This window comes from Leptodactylus fuscus, chromosome 2, assembly GCF_031893055.1.
Source record: "Leptodactylus fuscus isolate aLepFus1 chromosome 2, aLepFus1.hap2, whole genome shotgun sequence".
In the NCBI taxonomy this organism is placed as follows: Eukaryota; Metazoa; Chordata; class Amphibia; order Anura; family Leptodactylidae; genus Leptodactylus; species Leptodactylus fuscus.
The window spans coordinates 190,253,665-190,275,473 of NC_134266.1; the positions used below are offsets into that span (position 1 = coordinate 190,253,665).

At 41.7% G+C, this 21,809-nt stretch overlaps 1 protein-coding gene across 1 annotated transcript in view; it reads left to right on the forward strand.

The window, feature by feature from the left end:
• Nucleotides 1–18,724, forward strand: part of SLC15A1 (solute carrier family 15 member 1) — a 40,137-nt gene extending 21,413 nt beyond the window's left edge. The window contains exons 12-23 of the mRNA XM_075265300.1: nucleotides 2,257–2,301; nucleotides 3,142–3,174; nucleotides 3,255–3,343; nucleotides 3,979–4,060; nucleotides 6,277–6,405; nucleotides 8,927–9,073; nucleotides 10,802–10,848; nucleotides 11,080–11,187; nucleotides 15,677–15,773; nucleotides 16,400–16,543; nucleotides 17,273–17,380; nucleotides 18,275–18,724. Coding sequence (XP_075121401.1) covers nucleotides 2,257–2,301; nucleotides 3,142–3,174; nucleotides 3,255–3,343; nucleotides 3,979–4,060; nucleotides 6,277–6,405; nucleotides 8,927–9,073; nucleotides 10,802–10,848; nucleotides 11,080–11,187; nucleotides 15,677–15,773; nucleotides 16,400–16,543; nucleotides 17,273–17,380; nucleotides 18,275–18,475 — 1,230 coding nt within the window. The 3' untranslated portion in view covers nucleotides 18,476–18,724. The remainder of the gene's footprint in view (nucleotides 1–2,256; nucleotides 2,302–3,141; nucleotides 3,175–3,254; nucleotides 3,344–3,978; nucleotides 4,061–6,276; nucleotides 6,406–8,926; nucleotides 9,074–10,801; nucleotides 10,849–11,079; nucleotides 11,188–15,676; nucleotides 15,774–16,399; nucleotides 16,544–17,272; nucleotides 17,381–18,274) is intronic.
• Nucleotides 18,725–21,809: the final 3,085 nt, after the last annotated feature.

Consider the following 21,809-nt stretch of genomic DNA (forward strand, 5'->3'; position numbering starts at 1 on the left):
CCCTCGCTCATGCAAGTCACCAACCTGATCTTCTCCTGGGCAGAACGAAACCTCTCCCAGCTGGCCGCGGTACATATCCAGGGCCTCCTGAACATCCTAGCGGATCAACTCAGCAGAGGCCGGCCGACCGCAGGCGAATGGTCCCTGAATCAGGACATCTTCCACTACCTGACCAGGAGGTGGGGTCTCCCCGAGGTGGATCTGATGGCCACCCAACACAATGCCAAAGTAGAAAGGTTTTGCTCCCTGTACCGGGAAGACAACCCTTTGGCTGTGGATGCCCTGTCAATACCATGGAGGTTCGAACTGGCATACATGTTCCCTCCCATCCCGATGATACCGAAGGTATTGGCGAAACTCAGGCAGGACCAGACTTCGGCAATAGTGATCATGCCGTTCTGGCCAAAAAGGGCATGGTTCACCGACCTTATCCTTATGAGTCGGGGGAACTACTGGAGGCTTCCACCAGTCAGGAACCTGGTGTCACTGAACAGTCGGCCGTGCCTGGGCCTAGACAAATTCAACCTCACTGCCTGGAGGTTAACCGCGCCATACGCGCAGACAGAGGATTGTCCCAGGGAGTGCTAAGTACCTTAGCGCATTCAAGAGCAGAGGCAACCAATCAGAGCTACCAAAGGATCGCCCGGATATTCCGAGATTGGTGTACAGGCAGCCACCGCGATCCTGACAGAGATGCAGTCCTAGAGTTCTTACAGAACGGCCTGGAGAGAGGACTAGCACCTGCCACCCTCAAGGTTCAAGTGTCAGCTCTATCTGCTCTCCTGGAGACACGGTTATCACAAGATCCTCTTGTCAAACAGTTCCTTAGGGGGGCTGCCAGGCTCCGCCCCCAGGTACGGCCCCCTGTCCCCAGGTGGGACCTGGCCGCGGTTCTACAAGGGCTCCGTGCGCCCCCCTTCGAACCATTATCTGAAGTGGACTGGAAGTACCTGTCATTTAAAGTGACCTTTCTGTTGGCAATAACCTCCGCCAAGAGGGTTGGCGAATTGCAGGCTCTAGCAGCCTCCGAACCTTTCATAACTTTCTTTCCTGACAGAGTACAGCTAAGGTTCGTCCCAGGATTCTTGCCGAAGGTACCCACACTTCAGAACACCAATCAAGTGATCACCCTACGGGGTTTCTTTCCCTCCCCTGCCACTGAGCAGGAGGAGAAGCTACACACACTGGATCTGGTAAGAGCACTACGTATCTACCTGGACCGTACAGCACCGTTCCGAAGATCAGAGAATCTTCTGGTTAATGTGTTTGGCCACAATAGAGGCGCTAAAGCATCAGAGGTAACCCTGTCTAGATGGATCAGAGAAGCTATCAGCTGTTCCCTACGGGCTCAGAATCTTCCTGTTCCAGATTTCCTACGAGCCCATGCCACCCGATCAGTGGCGACATCATGGGCAGAAACACGGTTCCTCTCTCTAGAGCAGATATGTGCTGCAGCCTCTTGGAGCTCACAGCTGACTTTTGCCAAACACTACAGATTGGACTGGCGTACGGCCGATGCTACAGCATTTGGGCACTCCATCTTGGCATCAGCCTGCCAGGAGGTCCTGCCCTAGGGGAGATAATACTTGCTAAATCCCCAGTTGTGCTGCTGTTGGGCGTAGGGGGAAAGAAAGATTATGAATGATAATCTGTTTTCCCTTAGCCCAAACAGCAGCACAAGGCTCCCTCCCTAAGAGGTGCTATTGTACAATATGTGATGTATATGTGTGTGTCACCTTTATGAATTGCTCTGTAGATCATACTTGTTACTAACACAAGGGAGGAGCAGGTCTTCCGGCCTCTTAGGGTGCATGCACACTACGTAACGCCGGGCGTGTATGAGAGCCGTACACGCCGGCGTTACAGCAGGGCTGCCGAACACTTCCCATTCACTTCAATGGGAGCGCTCGTAACAGCGGCGTTTACGAGCGCTCCCATTGAAGTGAATGGGAAGTGTTCGGCAGCCCTGCTGTAACGCCGGCGTGTACGGCTCTCATACACGCCCGGCGTTACGTAGTGTGCATGCACCCTTATAGAGGTCAAAAGCTGTTAGGACAGGTGGAATTTTTAATTACCTAACAGCTCATAGGGGCAGAAATACCCCAGTTGTGCTGCTGTTTGGGCTAAGGGAAAACAGATTATCATTCATAATCTTTCTTTATTGATCTTATACAAGCCCTGTAAACTGGGTTGGTGTTTTGGAAGGTATAATAAAAAGAATATTATATTTCATTTTTTTTTTTTTTATTATTAAAGGGTTCAAGATGGACTTTGCAAGCTGACACTATGGATGGAAACTTTGTAAGTGATTTCAAAAAAATGTTGAGTATGTATGTATGGCCTTAAACATTTAGTAAGCAGAAATATTGTACCATCACTAAACATCACACCACACGGATCCCAGATGTGATGTGAACTGGCCAAAGAAAGGGATGACTTTACCCACACCATTTGTCAGTCTTCGAGTTTTCTGCATGTCCATGAGATAAAGAGCTTTACAAAAATCATTCAGAGAACTATATGATTGTTTTCTGCTGATCTGTTCCACTATTGGCTGGAGAACAACCACGGTATCGGTCTAACCTTCCTGTCCTACTGTGGGTCAGACACAGCGGCATGGTACGGCTACAGTTTTAGCCAGCTGTTCTATGATGATAGGATAGTAAGTAAAAGGCCATGGCCTGTCTTTTGGAACACAATAGGAATTTTTTAAAATATATTTTTCAAAATAAGGCTCCATTCACACAACCATTTTTCTGGTCAATGTGCTATCCATTAAACAGGTAACACCCTTATCCATTCTTTTCAAAGGCCCTATACACATGACCATGTTTTTTCACAGCTCTGTGTGGAGGGCTGTGAACCCACAAAAACTCTAAATGGGTCCAATTTCTGTCCATTTTGCTGTCCAGGCTCATTCATTGAACTGTAGTGGATGTAGTTGAAGTTGAAGGGAGAGAAAGTGCTGGAATTTATTATATTGTTTTTACATTTTCTATTTTTATCATTCCCTTTTGTAGTCTTTGGAAGAAACAACTTTCTAGTTTCACAATAATTAATAGACTAATATTCCTTTAAGAATAACAAATACATTTATTAGCTGCCAATTACTAATAGGAATGTTTTTTTGTTTTTTTTCAGGGAGCGATTCAGATTCAGCCAGATCAGATGCAGGTAAGCAATCTTTTTTTTCCTTAAAATAAATAGGTAATATGTTTTTCTTCAAATTCCTAATATTCATCTTTTTATTGCAGACAGTAAATCCAATATTAATTATTGTCCTTGTGCCACTGGTGGACATGGTATTATATCCTCTCATTAGGAAATGCAAGCTAAATTTCTCGTAAGTATGATCAGTGTATACCATACCAGTGTGTACCATTTTGTGTATACCACTTCTATGTGTCCCTATAGCTGCAAACTATAAAGAACTTCATTGTATGGTTTGCTCCTGCAGGCATGTGTTCTCCTTCTGACCTTATTCTCAGTAAGGGACGGTTCACACTTGCGCCCGGTTTGTACATTCTATAGAGATGCACAGTCTCCAGAACCTGAAACCCAAAATATCAGAATATTTTTGGATGTTTTCAGTGTTGCAAATGTACATAACGAGTTTCTTTATCTATAGCTGTATAAAATGCCTTACAGTCAGGATGAAGACATAGACACAGAAGCCATGGTCACATCCTTAATAGTGGGATTATCAGTCAGGCCTCCGCTGTAACAACAGGAATAAGAGAAACCTCTGATTCTAGCAGTTTCATTCTTTAGATCAATGGTTTCCAATAGATTGGTGTTTCCCAAACTTTTCAACCCTGAGGCACCCTTGAGAAAAATATTTACCTCAGGGCATCCCTGAGGTAAATTGTCTTTCTATTGAAAAAATTGTGGATTACAAGTGCCCTGCAGGAGCTCAGGTAATGTTTGGTGGTCTTTAATGTATTCTGCTCCCAATTTTTTTTTATTTTATATCTACAGACCCCTGAAAAGGATGACTGTGGGCATGTTCTTGGCAGCCATGGCATTTGTTGTTGCTGGTATTGTACAGAGAGAAATTGATGTAAGTGTTTAACAGTTGTAGAAATGATAGCAGGATAGATGTCTATAATATAAAATAAAACAATTGCATAAAATACAGTGGTTTGCTGCGTTCCCAGAACCTTTGCAATGGCTTTGTAACCTTAGCTCCTAGCATCATAGATGATTATAATACTAGGAGTGTGTCTCTAGGCCAGTGGTTCTTGTGGTACCAGTAAAAAAAACATATACCTATGTCTTGAATTTGGAAATAAATCATATTTGATTTATCACTAAAGAAGGGTTCAGTGAATGTGCATATGAAACTGGTGGGTTCGGTACCTCAAACAAGGTTAAGAACCACTGCTCTAGGCATTGTGAACAGGTCAGTAAATCCCACTCAAACACAGACTAAGCTGGGTGACATCCATGTGCATCCTCCAACGATCTCCTACTCCGCTCTGCCCTCATCTGCTCCTCACACAACTGCCTCCAAGATTTCTCCCGTGCATCCCCCATATTCTAGAACTCCTTACCAAGACACATAAGACTGACCCCGACAATCACAGGCTTCAAGAAGGCCCTGAAGACTCACCTATTCAGAAAGGCTTACAACCTCCAATAACACTATCACCACACTGCCATCTGAACTGTCTCCCCCCTCTCCTTCTCTCCGTCTCTATCCCCTTCCCCCATAGATTGTAAGCCCTCGCGGGCAGGGCCCTCTACCCCACTGTGCCAGTCGGTCATTGTTAGTATTATATCTACCTGTATATTCTGTGTATTGTATGTAACCCCCAAATGTAAAGCACCATGGAATTAGTGGTGCTATATAAATAAACAATAATAATAATAATGTGCAGCCTGTGCACTGTCCATGCTTCCACGGCCCCATTCATTCAATAAACATGAGCCACAGAAACACAGTCACAAACTAGGACAGTAATATTTTGTGGTCCGGATTGTCAATGGGTCAATGTGCTATCAGGGAACAACGGCTGTGTGCAAGGGCCTTAAGTTTCACGTCCGAGACGTGGTTAGTGTGAAACCAGATAACTGGTTCAATGAGTACCTAAGCAGAAATTGCCTTTTTACACAGGTTCAGGAAGGGCTGTTCACACTTGTGTCCTTTGACCGGTGTGTGTATTCCGCCGGGTCTCCGTCCTCAGCCCCGGGGAAACTGGAAAGGGAATGGAAACCTGGCGGTCAGCTTTAAAATTCATTCTCTTGAATGGGTTTGTAAAGGTGATCGCTGGTGTCCGCCTGCAGCCTCTCCACGGGGAAACCGTTTTTTTAAGCTGGACACAAAGTTCTATATGTTGAACTTTGGGTCCAGCTAAAAACAACTGTTTAAGGGGTTAATTTTTCATGATTGCAGCTGTCTTCAATCATGATACTGCTGACAGCTCCCTGCCGTATTAGTCCCCTTGCAGACGACTCTGTGCTAGGTCAGTGTGCTATCATTTCTTTGGGCTCATACACATGACCGTGAATTGCATGGTCACATGTGTGGGCCAACAGTTCAGGCCGCAAAATATGGAACAGGTCCTATTTCTGTCTGATTTTGCGGCCCAGCTTCTGCAACTCCTATTCACCTACGGTCGGTACATGGGTGGCTCAAGGATGACATCTGTGTGTCGCCCGAGCGCCGCCTATGTTTATTATTGGCAGCTGGTTAGCACACGGTCGTCTGCAACCAGGATAGCACACTGACCTAACACACGGTCATTAGCAAGGGGGCTTAGGTGTGAATGCAACTTTATTTGTTAGATTTGTTGTTAGATTTTTCTTGTGTTTTTTTTTAGCCACAGTCAGGAATGGCTATACAAGGTAAGGGATATATTTATAGGAAGCTCTTATACTTCCTTCTGCTCAATCCACTTTGGCTCAGAAGAACTGAAGCAAAATCTACAACAAAAAAGCTGCATTTCTGCAATTGGTTCCTCAGCCTTTAAGGGTGCACTCACACGGAGGAAAATGGCAGAAGCAGAAGGGTATCATTGTTGTACCCTTTTCCTTCTTAGAGTATTACGGTCATTTTATTTTAAACACGGATGCCTATGCCTATTACAGATGACAATGTTTGCCTATATGCTGCCATTTTTATATTTTAAATGTGATGGAATCTGTGAATGGAGTCTCAGAATGCAGGTTTGACTACAACTATATCTGATAACTATGTCAATAATTACATGAAATAGAATAACGTTGTATTAAAATATTACTGTTTATTCTATTTGTTTTCTATTTTACTGACAGCCAACTCTGCCAAACTTCCCAAGCAGCAGTAACATACAAGTCAAAGTTATAAACTTAGGTACAGCAAACCTTACTGTTTCATATCCAGAGAATACTCCAGCAGCAGCTGTGTCACTTTCTACTCTCCAGGTAATACAATCTTTCTTATTTAATGTTATACAAAGGTACCGTATATACTCGAGTATAAGTCGACCCGAATATAAGCCGAGGCCCCTAATTTTACCACAGCTACTGGAAAATGTAAGAAATTAAAATGGCCGGAATTTTTGGGTGCAGTAGTTGCTGAGAAAGGGGAGGGGATGTTTTGGTTGTCTGTCTGCCCCTTCCCTGAGCTTGAGGACTGTTTTTTCTTCCCCCACTTGGAATTCAGCCTGGCTGAATATAAGGTATCTGCAGTGCTCCTATTAATCCCTTCAGTAGACCAGGCACTTTCAGACACAGGGATACCTAATGTGTATGTGTTTCACAGTAATTTTCTATTTTTATATGTATGCTAGGGAATGGAGTGATTTTGAACATTTATTTGTTTAATTGTTTATTATATATTTCTTTTAAAGCTTCTTTTTTTCACTATTTTATGGGAGATTCTATACATTACTATTGTGGCTGGTCATAGATTATCCCCCCCCCCTCAAAAGAAATTTTTTTTTTTTTTTTTTTTGCTTGACTCGAGTATAAGCCACAAAAACTGTGCTGAAAAACTCAGCTTATAATCAAGTATATACTCGAGTATATTTAGTGATTCATTATATGAGACAAATCAATATTCCACACTCCTTAGCTCAGTGCTGTACTCTTAAGGGGCATTCACACGGAGGAAGTTGGCACTGATTCTGCCATGATAACTCGCGGCAGAATCAGCGCTGATAAAAAGACTCCCATTGAGTTCAATGGGCTCCGTCTTCCGCGCGTTTCTTATGGTTGCATATTTGCATACATAGTAAGTATATTCTCTGCGCATATACTGTTTTGTAATGTTTTGCTCAAACTGTTTCTGCTCCTTCTAGAAGGTGGGAGTAGCTTACGCTGAGTTCACACCAGCGTTCGGTCTCCATTCTGAGGTTTCCATCTTCAGACCATGTCCGGCCATGAGCGCTGGTGAGCGTTTTATGCTCTCCGCGGCTAAACCAGTTTTTTTAAACTGGACACAAAGTCCTGCATGTCCGACTCTGTGTCCGGTTAAAAAAAAAAACAAAAATGGTTTCACCGCAGAGAGCATGAAACGTTAACCGGCGCTCATGGCTGGACACTTTTCAAACCCATTCAAATGAATGGGTTTGAAAAATGACTGCAGGTTTCCATCTCCTGCCCAGTTTAGGGCAGGAAACGGAAACCTGCAGAACAGAGGCCAGGACGCAGATGTGAACAAGCCCTTACCTGATTATATATATATATATATATATATATATATATATATATATATATACAAGAAACAAGAAAAATATTTCTGACCTTTAAGGATAAGGCCCCACATAGTGTCCCACAGCAGAAAGGCCCTGCAGCAACAACCGCAGCGGCAACGCATTGCAGTTTTTCCTGCAGCACTTTTCACAGAAGGCTCACAGAGATTTCCTCTGCAGACTTTCTGCTTCCATTACATCTATAGGGGAACCGCCAACATTTCTGTAGGTATAATTGACATGCTGTGATTTCTGCAAATTTAATGCTTTTGGAAACTGCAGCGTATCCATTGCATGTATATTTCCGGACTGTGGGGATAGGATGCACTAGAATCCCATCCATTACAGAGTGACTGAAAACACTGCTTTTTTTTTCGCTGCGTTTGCGCCATGTGGGGCCCTGGCTTAAAAGAGTAATCATGGGTTAAAACCACTATATTCAAAATTACATCATACTCTCCCAAGAATTTACCGAGTAGCCGCGGGTACTTCAGATTCATAAGAAAAGGTTAAACAAATATATATATATATATATATATATATATATATATATATATATATATATATATATATATATATATGATATACTAGACTTATAGAAAACACTCCATGGCAAAATAGAACATTTATAGCTTGTAGTGATGTACATTCAATGAATTCATTATGGAGGGTAACCTGCACCTGCAAGTGTTAAATATACAAAAACACGTTAGAATATACCAATAAGTATCAAATAATAATCACAATCATCAGTAATTATAAGCAGAGTTATAGACAAACTCAGACTGGCCTTCTGGAGCACCGGTGAATCCCCCTGTGGTCCCATATACTGGCCCAAGACTACATAGCAGGTAATGCCCGTTATTCAGTTATTGAGCGGGGATTGGTAAGTGAATATGTGGCTATCTGCTGGAGAAGTCCAGCAGGCAGTGGCCTAAAGTCACTGTATGTGAGACACTTACTGTATGGGAGCCTATAAAGAGGGCACTTACTGTATGGTGATCAAACTAGAACGCATAGGCTGACACCAGTGTGAACCTAGTGTAACTTAAGGGTTCTGTACTAACCATTAATGTTTATAAATGCCTGGAAACATGAATGTAGTCACCTAGTGGTAACTCTACAAACTATGATCTATGAGTATTACATATAATCTTAAAGATAAAGTACTGCAAGTAACTATGATAATATTAGTAGTAAATTTTATTTAGAAACTCATTATTTTTCTGTATGTCTTTGTTGATATTTAGGCAAGTACGTACACCGACCTCCCGATCAATAGTGCCATTAAATTTAACTATGGATCTGTATCAAAAGAGATTCCACTTGTTGACTTTACTGGTGAAACACGATATACATATATTGTGAGAAATGAAAACACTGTGGAGGAAGTATGGGTGAGTAATCTAAGACAAATGTGCTTGTTAAGAACATTACCAGTATATACAAAAGATACAAGTATACAAAATGTACACATATATGTATAAAAAATAGGGAATTGAAATTTGAATAGACAAAGCGTTGTACACCAAATGGTATCCATCATCTGTTCCCCTAATAATTGAATCCCCTTCTAGCAGCACTTATTTGGCCGATCATGTATTCCAATTCCCCTTCTTACTAGAACAGACATTCCCCTAGCTATCAAAGGAAGTGTCTTGCTGCAGCAATGTAATCCTATACTACGGTAACATCTCCATCTGCCATCTTGGCAAACTTATTGGGATATGCCATTTCAGGACAAATACCTCTGACACTTTTCCCTTTGCCCTGCCACATTGTGTCATCCTGCTAACTGCGTCCTCTTCCTGCACTTCCATGCTACCATGCTCCTAGAACACTCTATCATCCTCAAACTTCTTTCCACGTTATCAGTGGGCCTCATTCATGGTCTTCCAAATCTGCAACTTGCTTAGATTTTGAACAGCAACGTATTCCTTTAAGGGGGCGTTCACACTACCGTCGGTGTCCGACATGTAGTGTCCGCTCCTAGTGTCCGCTCAAAATCTGTCACGGACACTAGGAGCGGACACTAGATGTGTCCGTGATACCTGTCATTCACTTGAATGCATGCAGGGTTCCTCTGTCCGCTTGAGAAGTCGGACATCTTCTCTTGCGGACAGGAAAGGACGGGCACGGAGTGCAAAAGAACGCACCCGATGCCCATTCAAGTGAATGACAGGTGTCACGGACACAGCTAGTGTCCGCTCCTAGTGTCCGTGACAGATTTTGAGCGGACACTAGGAGCGGACACTGCATGTCGGACACCGACGGTAGTGTGAATGCTCCCTAAATGGCTATTCAAGGTGAGTACGCAGTACAGGGCACAAGATCTACACTGAACCACATTGATATCACAGAGCACACTTTGGCTAATGGGGATTCCAGAAAAACAAGTAAATATCCATTAAAAAACAAGGCAGTCGAGATACAGACATGGATAGAATCACGTAACTCCCTTCTAAACTCTCTGAATCTAAAGTTACTTAATCTTAACTCACACTTAAGACAAACACATTTGGGATCAGGGCATATTAATTTTTTTCAGCTATTAACCTCTTTCCTACATCCACCATATGGCATTTTGTTAACCCCTTCCTGTCAGAATTTTTCAATTTTAGTTTTTTACTCGCTGCTTTTCAAACCCAATAACTTTTAATATTTTTCCATTCACAGAGCCATATGAGGGCTTAATGTTTGAAGGCCAATTTTTTCTTCATAATGGTACTATTTATTCTGTACAATGTACTGCAAAGTTGGAAAAAAAATCTGAATTGTTTGGGGAAAAGTTAAAAATATATATAAAAAAGAACTTAAAGTTGAAAACACCTCCCTTTCCTCAAATACATATAGAAGTTAAAAATTACTGTGAAACGTGAAGCCCTCCTATGGTTCTGTGACTGGAAAAATAAAAAAGTTATGGGGTTTGAAAGGCGGGGAGTCAAAAATGAAAATTTAAAAATATCACCAGCAGGAAGGGGTTAAACCTTCTTTTATCCCTCAAAGTTGCAGTGAATGTTGCAGATGATTTCTCCTCTTGGCTTAAAGGGTCTTTAATATGCCTAATACAATATAGTTTGTTTTAATTGTCAGACAATAGTGATCAAACCGTTTTTGTTTCCTAGGATGAAGACGTAAGCAAAAAACCTGTGCAAGGAAATAATGCCATCAAGTAGGTTTAAGTTTGTATCTAATTTTACTACTTCACTTGCATTCATTTCTAAATCATATAATTTGCTTTCGTTACCGGGTCATGAAGTACAGAGGCACTAAATTGACTATTGGGGGAACAGATTGAACCATGATTAATATTTTATGGGGTTGAGCATGTTTATATATCTGTATGTATGTGTACAGACAAAGACTAATGCAGAAATATTTTACTCAAAAATTGTTGTTTTAGGTTTATTAATAATCTACAAGAACCTATAACTTTGAAGGTGGATAAAGAAGAACTTGGAGAAATTCAGCCATTCAGCTTTTCAAACTATACCATGGTAAAATTAGGAGTGTAAGTGTTCATTTTATTTTACCTTACCTTAAATCACAAATTCACTTCATACAGTTTGCCAAGATTATAAAATTGATGACTTATCCTTATGGTAGGTCACCAATATCCAATCGATGGGGGTCTGACACATAACACCCATACCGATCAGCTATTTTAAAAGACCACAGCATTCAAACTAAGCACAGTGACATACATGTTAATAGTGGCTGTGCTTGGTATTGCAGCTCAGCCCCATCCAATTATTGCAAATGGATCTGAGCCTTAAACTGACCCGATTAAGGGTAAGTTTACACTGAGTTTTTTGGTCAGAGTTTTGAGGCCATATCTGCCTCAAAACCCTGACCAAAAAGACGGCTCCCATTGAAATCAATGGGATCCTCAGAGGTCTTTTTTTCTGGGAGCCGTTTCTTCCAGCTCCGGGAAAAAAGAAACGAGATGCTCGTTCTTCAGGCTGAGTCACCTCGCGATTCGGCCTGAAGACACACCCTCCTTCGAACTAGGCCCATTCATTGGGCCTAATCTGGAGCAGAGTGACCAGCTGGATGCCAGTGCACTGCATCGGCTTTCAGTTGTTGCTACCCACTTTTGGGATCGGAACCTGTGGTGGCCTCCGCCTCAGGTTCTGATCCAAAAAGCCCAGTGTGAACTTACCCTAATGTGAGATTGCTGTGTTGTAAAGTGGGGGAAGCTTTACTTGAGTTCCACTTCTGCTTTGAACAGCTGATGGTGCCAGGTAATGGACCCCAACTGATCTGATGACCTATCAGACCCTTACCCAATCTGATACTGAAGACCTATCCTAAGTATATTTAGTATCATTTTCCGTAATTGGTGAGCAAGTGATTTAATTTCCATCCATTTGGATCCCTAATGATTTACCTCAAATGATTCATAATTGTATTGTACATTCCAAGTGATTCAGTGGTGTAATGGTAATCTTTAATGAAGCAGTGGGTATTTGCCTAATTTCACTATGGCATTTTCTACAGATGTCAGACTTTCAAATAATTCCTAAAATCCTGCTGTACTGACTCTGGCCACTAGGCCACATAATATGCTCAGACTTCCGCTTGATTATGGATTTCAATGCAGCAGCCCTCTCTCTTATTGGGACACTGATAGTCATTACTATCATGTGTATATAGATAATATACTGAATCCACCAGTGATATCACTGCCCAGGTCACAGTGCATACCTACCTTTATAACAATATAGGTACGGTATAAACCTGGAAAATTGAAAACATCACCAAAGTTCTTAATAAAAAATTGTCAAATATAATCCTATTAATATTATAAATGTGAAAGTTTGTGAGTTTGGATGTTTGTGGGTTTGGATGTTTGTTCCTCAATCACGCAAAACCCGCTCAACCGATTTGGCTGAAATTTTCCACAAACATAGTCACTACACTCGATTGCGCAATAGGCTACTTTTCGTCACAACAGCGCACATACGTTTGTGCCAGGACCCCCACAAAACCCAAACTCACACCACCATCTCTGCAATCTCACACACTTTGGACCATAGCAAGCCACAAAATTCCTATTGCCCTCTACAGCCTCGCCCCTAACCCCACACAATCTCATATACATATACTTTACCACTTTGCCCCTCACCTTAACGATACTCCAGGAGGCTCTCTTTAACGCTCCGGAGCAGCCATGTTTGCCGACCCCCACCGCTCTGAAAATCCGCGACACCGCCCACCCATGTCAATACCCCTAGGAAGTCTAATAAATGCAAAAAAAAAGTTTAAAAAAAAGGAAAAAAAAAATATAAAAACAAATAAAAAGGATTAAAAATTCAAATCACCCCCCTTTCCCTAGAACACATATAAAAGTAGTTAAAAACTGTGAAACACATACATGTTAGGTATCCCCGCATCCGAAATCGCCCGCTCTACAAAGCTATACAAATATTTTTCCTGTTCGGTAAACGCCATAGCGGGAAAAATGGTCAAAAGTGCCAAACCGCCGTTTTTTCACTCTTTTGATTCTGATAAAAATTTGAATAAAAAGGGGGCTACACGGTGGCTCAGTGGTTAGCACTGCAGCCTTGCAGCGCTGGTGTCCTGGTGTTCAAATCTTGCCAAGGGCAAAAAACCATCTGCAAGGAGTTTGTATGTTCTCCCCGTGTTTGCATGGATTTCCATCCCATATTCCAAAAAAAAAAGACATACTGATAGGGAAAAATGTACATTGTGAGCTCCATGTGGGGCTCACAATCTACATTTAAAAAAAAAAAAAAAAAAAAATTTGAATAAAAAGTGATCAAAGCAATAACATTTCCCGAAAATGGTAGAACTAAAAAGTACACCCAACCCCGCAAAAAAAGACGCCCTATACATCCCCGTACACGGACGTATAAAAAAAATTACGGCTGTCGGAATATGACGACTTTTCAAAAAAAAATGTTTGAACACAGTTTTGGATTTTTTTAAGGGGTCAAAATGTAAATAAAACCATATAAATTTGGTATCCCCGGAATCGCAACGAAACACAGAATACAGGGGCATGTCATTTTGGTTGCACAGTGAACGCCGTAAAACCAAAGCCCCTAAGAAAGTCGCAGAAATGCATTTTTTTTGTCAAATCCACCCCATTCAGAATTTTTTCCCTGCTTCCCAGTACATTATATAGAATAATTAATGGTGGCATCATGAAGAAAAATTTGTCCCAAGAAAAATTAAGACCTCATATGACTCTGGGAGCGGAGAAATAAAAAAGTTATGGGGTTTAGAAGGAGGGGAGTCAAAAATGAAAAACCAAAATCTAAAAATGCCATCGACGGGAAGGGGTTAACTTCAAATACCTCTGTCCCAAAGTCACTATGTAACGTTTCTCACAACACCGTATAGCAGCTCAAATACAAATTACATCCAACACAAAAGTCTCACGTATTCTCTGAATTACAGAAAAAAAACAAGATACAAAGTTACATTTCATATCCCATACCTTATACACAGTACGAAAACCTTACCCGCGCCTGTATATACCCACTGCTACAATCACCGCAGACGAAGTCGCGGGTACCAGCTAGTGTGATATAAATGTAATATAAAAAATAGGTGATTTCCTAGTGATACTTTCCCTTTAGAACATGGGGTGCCCAAGGACAAAGAGCAGAATACAGCAAGATATTCTTCCCATCATATATCAATATTAGATACAATCACATTCTGTTGCTTCGAAATGGTTTCTATTAGAAATGAGCGAACAGTGTTCTATCGAACACATGTTCGATCGGATATCAGGCTGTTCGATGTGTTCGATTTGAATCGAACATCACGTGGCAAACTCCAAAAAAATTTGATTCCCCTCCCACCTTCCCTGGTGCTTTTTTTGCACCAATAACAGCGCAGGGGAGGTGGGACAGGAACTACGACACCGGAGGCATTGAAAAAAATCGGAAAAAGTCATTGGCTGCCGAAATCAGGTGACCTCCATTTTAGACGAATAGTGGATTTCAAATCCGGGTCATATGAGAATGTGAACTTTGTGACTAAGAGACAGGGATAGCTGTACAGGCAGGGATAGCTAGGGATAACCTTTATTTAGGTAGGAATGTTATTAAACATAACTTTTTGGGGCTCTATCGGGTGTGTAATTGTGATTTTTGTGAGATAAACTTTTTCCCATATTAATGCATTGGTCAGCGCTGATTGGCCAGAGTACGGAATTCGACCAATCAGCGCTGGCTCTGCTGGAGGAGGCGGAGTCTAAGATCGCTCCACACCAGTCTCCATTCAGGTCCGACCTTAGACTCCGCCTCCTCCAGCAGAGCCAGCGCTGATTGGCCGAAGGCTGGCCAATGCATTCCTATGGGTATGCAGAGACTTAGCAGTGTTGAGCCAGTTCTGCTCAACTACACCGTGTGCCGGTCAGCCCATCAGATGTAGCAGAGCCGAGGGTGCACTAGAACCCTTATGCACACTCGGCTCTGCTACATCAGATGTAGCAGAGCCGAGGGTGCACTAGAACCCTTATGCACACTCGGCTCTGCTACATCAGATGTAGCAGAGCCGAGGGTGCACTGGAACCCCTGTGCACTCTCAGCTCACGCTAATAGAATGCATTGGCCAGCGCTGATTGGCCAATGCATTCTATTAGCCCGATGAAGTAGAGCTGAATGTGTGTGCTTAGCTCAACTACTCCACTGGCGTAGTTGAGCTAAGCACACACATTCAGCTCTACTTCATCGGGCTAATAGAATGCATTGGCCAGCGCTGATTCGTCAAATTCCGTACTGTGGCCAATCAGCGCTGGCTCTGCTGGAGGAGGCGGAGTCTAAGATCGCTCCACACCAGTCTCCATTCAGGTCCGACCTTAGACTCCGCCTCCTCCGGCAGAGCCAGCGCTGATTGGCCGAAGGCTGGCCAATGCATTCCTATAGGAATGCAGAGACTTAGCAGTGTTGAGCCAATTCTGCTCAACTACACCGTGTGCTGGTCAGCCCATCTGATATATGCTTCTGTTTATTCTTCTTTAGGAAAAAAATAGTAGGTTATACTAACAGTGGGAACAATTGTTCTCTGGATTCAATTGAGTTCGGTTTTGGAAGTTCATATACCATAATAATTAAGGAGGTGAGTAATAATACAGTAGAACACTCTTTATTCCTTCCTCAGCATGCCCGTGGGCACTTCACAACCCAAATGCCTATTGACCTATGGAAATAAACTTACACCCTCTTTTTCCTATTGTTATTTGGAGATTTGTGAGATCATTTTATGTGGCATTGTCATGTTACAAATGATCTGAATCTAATATTTATGGAATGGAAATTTCAGCAGTGAAGTTGAACATTTGGTTCTTCCGATCTTTAAAAATTATGTGGAAATGGTTTACATGTAATATTACTAATGTTTTCTGTAGGCACATGGCTATTCTTCTTATGTTTACCATCTGTTTGTGTGACATACTGTACCAAACATGCTGATATTGTCTCAGAGCAATGATCCAGTAGTAGGCTGCTGTCCATGAAGACTGTATATAATTATAGTGCAGTGGCCATATGGGCAGTTGTAATAAGGGCAACGTCAGATAGACGGGCTAGAAATGAGAAGACCAGAGGTTCTTTACATTACTGTCTCAACCACTCTACTCTATGTCTGTTACTACAATAATTCTGTTTCAACAGAAGAAGCCACAATTTTTTTTTCTTATTTCTAACCAAATTATAAGTAATTGTTCTTTTATTATAATTTTACAGTGTACGACATCAATGTCTGTTGACTACATCCAGGATATTCAAGCCAACACAGTACACATGGCTCTACAGATCCCTCAGTATTTCCTCATTACTGCTGGGGAGGTTGTATTCTCTGTTACAGGATTGGAATTCTCATATTCTCAGGTGGGTGCATTCATAGTGCCAAGTTTCTGTCCTCCTTTTGTGCCCTACACACAGTAGTAATGATCCTTAGTCCTCCCTGCTCAGTATAAGTGCCCTCCAAACATTAATACTGTCATCCAAATAATCCCAGTAAAAAAGCCCCAAATAATATAACATTGATATACTCCATTTTGGTAATGAAAGGGGCTACAGGCCCCTTCCAGTGTTGACATAACTACATTATGCCAACTTCTGCTGAGTGCCTAGGGAACTTCAAGAATGAAGTGGCTTGTTGCCAATGAGTGTGAATGGTAGGGCAGGGACTCAGGAGTAGAAGCCTCCCTGCTCTGCCATAGTATTCAATTGTACCCACATCCTAAGGGTGCAGATACAATTCAAATTGGCAGGGACTTTATTAAGAGTTTCCAGCCAGCCAAAAACACTATGCAACTCTTTGTGGAATTCAATCAATATATGTAATATACAGTATGACACTGTAATTGTACATGAATGCAAATTACTTATACACAATAATATCACTTTTTAAATGCATGTTCTATATCATATTGGGATATTACATATGGTATGACTATTATTTTACTATTAGAACATGGTGGGTGTTCATTACAGACAGTAAAGTACTGTATACAAGAATAACCAGTTCTTTATTTTTCTAACAGGTACTAGATCCATAGTTTTATTGCACTCATTTTCTAGTTCTAATTATTGCTCATATTTGGTTTCCCACAGGCCCCATCAAACATGAAATCTGTGCTGCAGGCAGGATGGCTCCTAACAGTGGCTGTTGGCAATATTATTGTCCTTATAGTGGCTGGGGTCAATGGTATAGGCAAACAGGTAAAGAATATTGTTATAATTATTTATATCCTATCTATAGATAAACAGCTGTAATAAACATCATGTTTTTAAAGAGATATTACTATCTTGACTAAACATTAAATCAATTCACAGGTAGTTAATGCTATAGCCTTCACTATCTATTTCTGTGTATGAACATTTTTTGTAGTACAAGTCAAGTCTGTACACTTGAGCAAAGTTTTAGTTTTCTGTCTTTTGTCATTAATGCATCTCTGCTAATGGTCTTGGCCTCTTCGCCTTCTGCCTTGTATGCATTTCTAATATCTATCATATATGTTTGACATCCTGGCGTGGTATCATGTGCGTTTGACCTCCTGTATGGTTGGCATGTCCTTCTGCTTGAATTTCTGTTTGTTTGCATGTTCTTCTGTATGTATGCCTTAGTCTTGCATATTAGTGGTACTTCACATGAATATGAGCTAAGTATCTTGTCCTGAATCTGAGCTATTTATCTTGTTTCGAGTCTTGCATTTGGGCCTGTTCCTTGAATCATGTATCCCTTATCTGGGAGTCAGATGCTACAAATCTCATTGTCATAGAGCACAGTGACCGCAGCATGTCAATTATTGCTGAGGATTTTACATGTGACTTTATCTAAACTGCAAAGGATAAATATTGCCTGAGATCTACAGCAATTCCTGCAAGTTTGCTGCTGAAAAAAACACCCTTTTTAGTTATTTTTTTTAGCCATGGTCACTTCTATGGGAACATATTGATGAATTTACATGATGGAAATTCAGCTACATGTTTGCTGTATGGGGCTTCTCCTGTAGTATTTGTCACAGGCAAATTTCTGACAAAATGACATTTCTGGAGACACAATATGAGTGTGTTTAAGCTCCCCCTAATGTTCTTTTCTTAATATTTTTACAGTGGGCAGAATACTTTCTCTTTGCTGGTCTGCTAGTAGCAGTATGCATCATCTTTGCCATCATGGCTTATTTTTACACCTACATCGATCCTGCAGAAATCGAGGCGCAGTTTGATTCTGATGGAAAGAAAAAGAAAGAAAAGGACATAAAGGCAATGGGCTTTGAAATTTCAGATGGACCTCAATCACAAACAAAAATGTAACCTGACTTAATCTTTCCATTGTAAATACTGTACTTAAGCCTTCCGAGATGTGGCAGTGGCCAAGACGACCAGCTAACAGATGAAATTTGGTGACGCAAGGGAAAACTGACTTGGGTTTGTTACTGAGCCAATATAGCAAATTACCTAAACTTCAACTACATAAACACCATGTAAAATGTATTGATTAAGTTAAGATTCCTGCACAAAGGAGAGAAATAAACGCTGTGATCTGTCATTTTTCTTACTACATTAATATTTCCGATTTTTTGCACTATACTTATAAAGCCTTCAATCAGAAACCTAAATGATTTATGAATTTTTTGTTAAAAATAAGATGTTTCTTCTTGAGCTCTGCTATATCAGAGACTGTTCTCTATATAACCTTATGACTGAAGAAATATTGTTCAGTCATTAATACAGCGAAACGTGAAATACAATATAATTTTTCTAATCCTTGACAGGATCCCTGAGAGAGGGTCAATCAGCTGTATGTCCATACATGATATACTTGCGCCATGATACCTACACACAGATTACCACTAAAGGCTGCACTTGTACTTTCTACTTGAAACAATAGCAAGTACTGTACACAGTCACCGAGCTGAACTTGTAATCTGCCCTACCAGGTGGATTACTGATGGGCTGCAGTTGCTGCTGAAAAAAATGGCCACCCAGTCCCTTTAAATTCTTTTAACAAGTTATGTGTTGTCAGTGACGTAACTAGGAATGGTGGGGCTCCGTGGCGAACTTTTCACATGCCCCCCCTCTTCCCAATATACTCTCTCGGTATATAAAGTCGCACATTCTTGAGGACATGAAAGGCCCACTTTACAGAGGACCTTTCATGTTCTCCTGCACATGCAGTTTTGTATATGAGCTGAATTCAGCGCATTGTAGGCTTTCTCATTATGTGCCCTGAAGCTGGAGATATCTGCTCTGTCAGATGATTGCTCCTGACAGTCTAGTTGGGTTGTGAGGAATGCCCCTGCTGACCATACTCGAACATAGACTTGTACTGGAAGGGGACGTTCATCACAGCTTGGCGTTATCGCTGGGCAGTAAAGAGCATCCCATTTGACAGTACAGGGCTACGGACAAGTACAGTCAGGGAGAGGCATTCCTCACAGCCTAGCTAGACTGTCAGGAACGTCCTTCTAACGGTGGGCAAAGATTGGTGCCGAAACTAACAGCATCGATATCTCCAGCACTGGGGCACATAACGAGAAAGCCGACAGCGCACTGAATTAAAACCGCATGTGAAGGAGGATATGAAAGGTCCTCTATAAAGTGGGCCTTTCATGTTCTCAAGAATCTATGGCTCTATATACCGAGAGAAAGCTGACAATGAGCTAAATCCAATGCACTGTTGGCTTTCTAGTGGTATATAAAACTGTACATTCCTTGGCCCCCTTAACAACCCCTTTATTGGCACACCCCTTTAAGAACTGTAATAAGTTCACTGCCTGGGGAAGAAGGGGTTACACGTGCCACATTCAATGTCAGTGAAGAGTGTTCTCACAGTTCTCACTTAAAGCACTCTTCACAGACTGAGACTTCACTGAATGTGGCACTTGTCCCCTTCTTCCCCAGGCAGCACACTTTTTATAATTGTTGGAAAGAAGAAAGTGTAGCAGGCAGCTGCCAGCACAGTACTGTACAGCCTGCCCTGCACCTCACCAGTCAGCCAGCACCTCAGCAGCCAGCCTGCCCTCACCAGTCTCCATGCTTCAGAAGGGACCAGCGCTGTGCTGCTTGTTCCCATGCAAAAGCACCCTTCTTCCTGCGTGATGTCAGGATGCACGCTGAAGGAGGGGACATGCTCTGGAAGGTACTCTTCATTCTTCATCCTGCGTGGAGAGAAAAAACCCTGTCTAAAAATAAGACTGTCTACGTACCCAGGCACAACCCATATCATTCCCCCCGCCCAGAACCCGGGGCCCAAGCATCAAAAAGTAATTCTTTTATTTTTTGCATATCAACTAATGTGAGGGGTCCCAGGCCCCCTAAGGTGTCGGGCCCTGTGGCAGCTACTACCACTGCTACCAAAGTAATTACACCACTGCGTGTTGTGACTGGGCCATGGTACACACAGTACCCAATGTTGGCCCTCTTTCTGAGTGGTGGGGTCAGATCCAGGGAGGAATGGCATGGCAGCCAAAAGATTTGGTCTCGAGAGGCAAATTTTCCCCACTGTGAGTTCAAAAAAGATCCTCCTGACACTAGCCAGGATGGTGTCAAACTATTGTTTTATGGAGACTCTAGCTCTTGGGTCCAGTCTTGTTCCTGCCCTATCCTGACACCCATAACAGCATTGCCAGGTCCAGCCATCTAGCACTGCTCCAAGAAAAAATGTAGTAAAGTAAAAATAATAAACCAACGTGGAAATAAGTTAATAAAATAAATACCATTTTAATATTTTTTTAAGATAACAGTGTAACAAAAAAAATCACAAAAATAATATCTTAAGAAATTCTTCCAATTTATGACAGCCTTTACTATTCCCACTAGGGGGCAGCAAAACTCTGTTGAGTAATCATATGATCTGTCGATAGAAGACTTTCTTCTCAAAAGACAACTGCAATGAAAACATTAAGTTGTTGTTAACATTTGAACACCTTGATAGGCATATTTCCTAAGTGTTCCTTCTATACTATTCTAACTATATGGACCTAGCATTATAGGGAGAGTATTCAAACCCCAAAACATGCTCCGAACTTCATATTAGAAGCCATAATTCAGACCCCAGACTAGATTCCAAAATTAGCTTGCACAATGTGAAGACAAAAAAAAACAAAAACAAATCGCCAAATCATTAGAACAAAACTGGCTGCCGTAGGAAGGGAATGTATAAGTTGTGCGAGCGTATATCAGAGGACACCCCAGTCTTAGATCTTTCTAGAGAAAAGATACCAGAAGTGATCCCCAGAGTGACCTCCAACCTTGGAGCTTCTGGGAATATAATAGGGAATTTGTTCTCAATGTACTCTGCACAGCGTACATACTCACTTTTCACCATTTGCTGTGTATTCACATCTGGGAAAACTAATGCTCACTACACCCCTTGATAAATTCTTTGAGGGGTGCAGCTGGCAAAATGGAGTCACTCCCTAGGGGGTTCCACTTTATTGGCACGTCAGAGTTTTTGTAAACATGATATGGCACAGAGATACCAAACATGTAAATCTGCATTCTAAAAGCCACATAGTGCACCTTCACATCTGCGCCACGCTTTGTGCCCAAACTGTAGTTTATGCCCACAAGCATGACATTGTTTTTCTCAGGATATGGAGCAAGTAGATTTTGGATATACCAAACAATGACAGTTGATTGCGCT